This window comes from Glycine max, chromosome 20 (assembly GCF_000004515.6).
Source record: "Glycine max cultivar Williams 82 chromosome 20, Glycine_max_v4.0, whole genome shotgun sequence".
Classification (NCBI taxonomy): domain Eukaryota; kingdom Viridiplantae; phylum Streptophyta; class Magnoliopsida; order Fabales; family Fabaceae; genus Glycine; species Glycine max.
In genome coordinates this window covers 26,668,901-26,676,437 of record NC_038256.2, presented here as the reverse complement: position 1 = coordinate 26,676,437, position 7,537 = coordinate 26,668,901, and the positions used below count along the sequence as shown (strand labels likewise).

At 31.5% G+C, this 7,537-nt stretch overlaps 1 protein-coding gene across 1 annotated transcript; it reads right to left on the bottom strand.

Annotated features, from left to right (window-relative positions):
* Window positions 1–660: 660 nt before the first annotated feature.
* TPS23 (terpene synthase 23) lies at window positions 661–4,771 on the bottom strand. Its single transcript, XM_014772588.3, has 7 exons — window positions 4,176–4,771; window positions 3,430–3,691; window positions 2,968–3,343; window positions 2,107–2,325; window positions 1,725–1,863; window positions 1,375–1,635; window positions 661–1,154 (listed from the first exon to the last, which is right to left on the bottom strand). The coding sequence occupies exons 1-7, from the start codon at window positions 4,440–4,442 to the stop codon at window positions 858–860; spliced, it is 1,821 nt and encodes a 606-aa protein (XP_014628074.1). The 5' UTR covers window positions 4,443–4,771; the 3' UTR covers window positions 661–857.
* Window positions 4,772–7,537: the final 2,766 nt, after the last annotated feature.

Here is a 7,537-nt window from a genome sequence, read left to right as displayed (position 1 = left end):
ATATTTTTTTTATAATTATAAGAAAATTAATTGCACAAATAAAATATAATTTTGTATAATTTATTTTTTTATAATTTTCATAATTTCAAAAATAAATTAAAAGTTAATTGTTAGAAAATTATAGGTAATTTCAGTGAAATGGTATTTTAAAAGAGTTCAATGTCTATATACCAACACTTGTAAAATTATTTTATACAATCATCCAAATACTTATCACCATTTAAATTATTATAAAATAATTATTTTAAAAATCAATAAATTCATCATATATAATAAATTATGATTGAATGATTATGTGTGAAATTTTAACAGACATAACTTTTTTCTCTTGTTTTTAAATTTGAGCATATCCTATCAATTTCTAATATGTTATCTGATGTGAATATTAAATAGGATTAAACTTATCTTATTACATTTTTATCGTGCTCGTTCTATTATATTCTATCCAACAATGTCCTCCAAACGACACCATATATAGAGGACTAATTTAAGCATTGAGTTATACTTCTATCAACCCGTAGCACAAGTTAACGAAACTAAAAATTACAAGAAGAAAAGAAATTGTCATGTTACACATTCTGAGAACAAGTAAAATGTACCCCCAACTTGTTTATGTTTTATACAATCCAACCCTATGAAAGGCCGGCATATAATCAATCCAACTTGTTTATATTTAATTACCCAATATTACAACACGGTCAAACCAATAAACGTAACCTTTTGTTTTTTATTCCTCCGATCAAGTTTTGGGAAGCGGTCGGATTAATATACCGTGATCGATCACCCTAATTAATTTAACACAAAAACCAAATACAATACTTAAAATACATATAGAAATTGTTTTATAATTACATTAGTTAATTAATGGGAACAGGGTCTATCAGTAGAAACTTGATTCTGTTCTCTATGTTGTAGTCTGGCCTTCCAAGTCCATCTCCATATTGGTACGTGTTATGGGAAACCCGAGCCATGTTCATAGCTATTTCCCTGAAAGCTTTTGGGAGTGTAGAATCCGAAACTCGCTGTCGGTTCATCTTCTTCCACTCTATGTCGATCAAATTTCTCAACTCCTCACATGCATGCTCCTCAGAAGTGCCATTCTCATGCATGTAGGACATTATTGAATTTGTTGTTTCACCCCTCTCTAGCTCAGCCTGCGGCAACACCCACATACGTTTCATTAGTCTAGCTAGTGTCTTACCAACAATATTAAGGCTAAAATCCAAAATGATCATTATTTCAAAAGGTTCATTTTGACTTACTTTATAACAGGATTAAATTGAATCTTTTAAAACATAAAAAGACTAAACTAAAAGTGTATTTTAGCTTAAATTTAATTCCATATTCAATTCAGGTTATTAGCCAATTATGTACCGCCGAGGTAGTTAGGTCATTGCAAAGCCTGAAAATGGTGCATGAAGAGCGCACAAGGCCACCGAAATTAGTTAAATAATGAAGAGTTTTGTCTGAGAATGAGATGTCCTGTTCTTGGCACACTGAAAAATAGGAAGGAGCAAGCAAAGCCACGCCGGAAGAGGACACCGATGCATTTTCTAGGTACTTGCTGAATGCCGGAACAATTTTGTTGTTTGACCATTTTGCTTCTTGGAGGAATGCTTTGCACAACTCACACCACTGTATGTCACCATATCAGTAAGTAATTTTATGAATTGCGCAGACAAATTTACAAAAATAATTGATCAATCAAGGAGATAAATACGTACAGATTTTTTCAAATAGGAAAGGTTGTTACGTCCCTTTTCTTTAAGGATGCTATAAGCTGTGTCATTGACCGTGTTATAGAGTGCTAAATAGCACAACTTCATGTAGTCTGGTAGTGTATTTACGACATTCACGTCCCATCTGTAAGCATATGTATGTATATATATACATGTAAATATATTAACAATAAAAAAATTACGAAATTATAAGATTAATTTGATAGTTAAAAATATTTTAAGAGTTGAAGAGAAAAAATGATGATTTTAAATCCTTCCACTAACATACCGATAAAAATTTACAATTACATTAACCGATAAAAAAAATGTTATTGACCAATAAATTTATCAATTCAATATTAGAAACTCATCAAAATCTGTTATAAACCTCTCAACAGCATCGGTGAAGAGTTGTAGCTCGTCCAAGGTACCATAGATGTCATACACATCATCGATGATGGTGACTAGTCCAAACATTTTAGTGACAGCTTTACGACATTCTCTGAATTGAGGATCAGGTGCCATTCCGAGTGCCCAGAAATACACCTCCATTAATCTGTCTCGGGCAAACTCCAGCTTGCTTGCTAATCCCATCTCACTCCACCATCTAGCACAATATAGATCATTACAAAATATCGTCAATTTAATACATATTTTGAGGTATTTATAATTGTAATATTTTTATTAATTTTAAATTATCATAAACTGTTTTTCTTTACAAATCAATTATTTTAAACGCATGAATTGTTCATGGTTTTTTTTCCAGGTTATCAACGATTGTGACACCACAATGTCCGCGGTGGTTTTAACAGTGGCTTGCGGTCGGGCGGTAAGATTCAACAAATGATTCTGGTGAAAGGAAGGTGTTGTGGCTGCTGAGGAAAAAAGGAAAAAAGGTGCTGGTTTTGTATTATTTTCTAAAAATAATAAAAATATAACTATTCATAAACTAATTAAAGCCACCGAAATTTTTAATTTAAAACCATTAATCTCAATTGGATGAAAAGAACTAGATCGATGTATTTTTAAAAATTATAGGATCAGATTGAAGTTTTTTAAAATATCAGAACCTAATTCAACATTTTAAATATAAAAAATAAATAACCTATAATTTATCATTTTCAATGTCATATGCATAGTTGATATTGTAAATAATGTAACATAAAAAGCCTAAATATAGTTTATAATATTTAACAAGCATACACTTAATTTCTTATGAGGTAATAAATTGAGAATTGAAACTTCTAACCTTGACAGTTCTTGCAGCTCTTTCTGGTGCAATAATTGCACCATATTGAAATCTAGCTTTGCAAGTTCGAGAAGTAACTGATGGTGGGGTTCCTTTGGTTCATATTTTTCAAGGTACCATCGTGCTTCCAGTCTTTGCAATCTTCTGTGATAGGGAAGTTCCAGTGCATGATTAACTTGTTCTGCCTCTTTGGTGTTTATTCCTTGTTTTAGATTGTTCTTGAGATGTGTTGTTGAAAAGGCCCTTGCCTCGTCCAAGAGATTGTCTCCCTCAAAGCCAAGGTAGGATGCTTCATATAGACTCAGCAACCCTTGCACATCACCTTTAAGTTCACCACTGAAACCTCCTTCCTTGTCCTTGAATCTCTTAAATACATCTGCACCATGTTAATAACTAATCAACAAAGCACAATATATATACATAAAAAGTTTAATTGGCTAGATATGGGTCACAGATAAATACCTTGGGAGACCTCAAAGCCATGTTGTCTAAGTAAACGGAAGCTAAGAGCAGTATAATAAAGCTCACTTTTGTGTTCCTCATTCTCATCCAAGGAAACAATCTTCTCAAGGGCTTTGATTATGTCCTTCTCAAACTTGTACGTCAATCCCAGGTGCTGGACATCATCAATCAATTCCAGTAATAGTGGTTTTGTGTCTATTCCGTTGATCACCTTACGCACCTCCTCCTCCACCTTTTTTGCTCTCTCTTCCAGTTTTTCCACCTAGGCTTAGATCATAATAAGAACATATATATATAGACACACACAAGAGTTAGATTGATTTAAAAACATTTTCACTTGTACTTTGTGTTTACAAATTTAATTACGAAAATATCATCTAATTTTCATCTTTCTTTTACTTTTAAAAAATTGTATAAGAAAAAAAATCATAAAATTGAAAAAAAAATATTTTTATTATATATATATATATATATATATATATATATATATATATATATATATGAAAACAAAAAAAATTTAAAAATAAACAAAACAATAAAAATCTGATCCCATTAGCTAACATAGACAACCCTATATTTGAATATTGTAAGTGATCTATGTTTTGCATATGGACGAGTTTTCATAGCTAAAAACAATATTTTTATAATTGAAATAGAAAAAAAAATTAAAGCATTTTCTTAATATAAATGATCCCTTGAACTCAAAAAAGAAAAGAAATCAGTTGGATATATATATATAAAATCACCTTATGGTCATTTTCCAGAGACGGCGGCAGAAATTCAAAATTCCAGAGGTTTGGTTGGTAATTAGCTGAACGTCGACTATCATCGTCTGTTATTTGGGTAAACTGAGAGCTCACTGCACAAATAAGTCGCTGAGGTTTGAGATTGGCAAGAGATGTTTTTTGCGGGAAGTTCTTACTTTGTGGAAATCTAGTACTACTAATTAGTGTTGGTGTGGGGGACAAAAATTGATTATATCTAGACAAGCATAAAATTAGGTTGGTGGCCATGACCTTGTGATGGTATAGATGTTGTTACTTGATCTATCTCTAACACATATGTATATGAAGTTCTCGTCTAAATTTGCGATGCCATGTTCTCCTTTTATATTGGAACGAGGATCCGAGGAAGCACCTAAAGGACAGTAAAATAAAATTCACGAAAGTTGTTGAGGTGGGGACATAAATAACCACAAGTTTAGATGAATGACGATATCTTGCTTACTTGTCAAACTAGCTTCTTGCTCCAGATACAACAAACGGTGTACGAAGGCCACAATTTTATTTTACTTTTTCACAGAAAGGCCACAATTTCTTTAAGGGATAAAACCTTTTGACTGCATAACCCATGTTAGGTATGATTATTAAAATATATTCCTAGCATGAGATTGCCGTGGTTAATGATCAACTGGATCGTTAAACTAGTATGTTTCATGTAACACAAAATTTATTATATTTTATATAAAAAAATATGAATCTGCTCTAATATAAAATATGCTTAAATCCACGCTTTCTATAGTTTTATGATGGTATGATTTTGATTTAATAAAATATGTTATTACATATATATTTAGTTTTTGTTTTTTAAATTTAACAATAATGTTCCACTTTCAATGTATCATGACATGTCAATCCAATATATATATATATATATATATATATATATATATATATATATATATATATATATATTGATGTAATTAATACTAATAATGTGTTAACAAATGTTTGTATGTAAATTAAAAAAATATTACTAGAAAATAGAATTTTAACATCGATTATTAAGGACTTTCAATATTAGTTATTAATCGACGTTAAAAATAATATTGTTAATATTTGTTTTCTAAAACTGATGTTAACATAAAAATGACAATATCAATTTTTTAAAAACTGATGTTATATAGTAAGAATTATAAAAAATAATCATATATTTTCATATCAACATCAATTTTTACTAAAAATTGATGTTGTTTTATGATAACCGACATAAGTTTTTAGTAAAAGCATACATACAACATCGTTTTATACTAAAAACCGATGTTGTTTTTTGAATTTTTTGTAATGTGTTGTCTGTTTTTTTAATGATCCCAAATTAACCTGTAAATTTAAAAGCAGAACCACAACAGATAATTTTCATTCTGTTTTCAAATAGTTTTTAGCAAAAATTTCACAAAAAATTGAATATTTACTATGAATTAAAAGAATATTTAATGTGCATATAACATGAATTATAAAAAATGTAAATTAACTAAACTACAATTCCAAAATTACTTAAACACTAATTGCTTCATTTTTAACTTTCAAATAATAGGTTGCCCACTGGATGCAAAGCGTCTTCAATCTCTCTGGTTTCAATGGTCTAACATCATTGAAATACTGCATGATATAATAAAATATAAGTTAATAATGTATAATGTCAATTATAACAAAATGAAATATGTTTAAACTAAACAATTACCATTTCTCAATTATTCTTGAAAGTTCCTAAGATTATAGTTGACATTCAGTGCATGACCTAATACTCACACTCAATGCTTCCTTTTTGCCTAGTACACTAAATACATTATGAAATTTAGATATTCAATGTTAAGTACAAATTAGTCTACACAATATTAAAATATAATTAGAAACATTGTTTAAATGGCTTACTTTAACAACAATCCACCTAGCTAGCAACAACCTTGGATATACTTTGTGGATTATTGTCAAGTTCTTTCAAAGCACTGTTGAATACAAACATGGATGCATATTGTACAATTAAAATATTGATGTTCCCGACTAATGCTAATGCAAATGTATTGAAAATGAGAACTGACTTGTTAGTAATTCCTTTGATGTAGTTGTCTGACCTATTATGCAATGAACAAAACCAGATGACAACATTTTCCTTAGGCAAAATGACGACCATTTGCCAATGTGCACTGCAATAGAGAACAATGTAAGTTATTATATTATTATACATTATTTAAATTCATTTGTTCAATTTAACTTACCCATTCAACTAGGCTCCTAGGTACACATTCCTCTTTGAATTCTACATCCAGTTCTTAATATAACTTTTTGATTCAAATTGCTATTGCCCAGATCTCTGTATGGACTGTGGCTCGAGGAATCCACACACATCAGCATTCCCTGCTCGCATACTTGTCTCAGTCATATGCCTATTGTTGTTAAAATAAAGTAAATTATGTATGAATTTAAAACAATAAGTTAGGTAATAAACAATAATGTAAACTGACTTATAGAATCCACAACTGTATAACAAAGATGCTAAGACATTGACCACCGTGTGCTATTTTAGGCAAATCTTCATGCTTTATGTACAAGGGGAAGTTGTCATTAAATATCCTAAACACGGTAGCATCCCACATAACTTGCAACGACTTAAGAAAAAGCTTTGGGATGGTCAATGCCATCAGATATAGGGGATCATCGACATCATGATTCGGCCTATCTGCAGGTTTCGCCAGTCCCACAACTCCTTGTTTATCCAACACAGTTATAATTTAATAAAGGTGAACACTTTAATTGAAAAAAAAGCATTTAATGACTGTGAAATACATGTGCTGATGAAACGTTTGACAAGATGTGTTGCCCAAGTAACGAAGGTGTTAAGTGTTTGCCCCACTAACTGAACCTCTTCAGTGGGTACAGGAATGGGAGCATCTTCATCTATAACTTCCTCAACACCAACCTTGACTTGATCATGGTGCAAAGAGATGTTGTGAATGGTTGCCGACCCCTCATAAAGTCTTCCTAGGGCAACTAGGCGGGGAGGATTTTCTTCGATATACAACTTGCATTTCTCTGAGTCACCCATGTCTGCATCGTTCCCTGAGGGATCAACACAACTTTCCTTTGTGCTGGCACGAGTAGCTGAAGGACCAACCTTAGGCTCAGGAGGCAGTGCAAGTCCCTGTGATTGCATCTGTGATTGAAACTAGGACTACATATGGTTGAAGGACAACATTAGTTGTCGAGTCACCTTTTTTGTGATCGACTCCTTCAATTGGTCCCTGATTTTTTGCGTCAGCTGCTCCAGGTCTTCGAGAGCCATGGATAAAGACGTGTGGGAGATCCTTGGAGCCGGTCCAAAGTATTGTTTG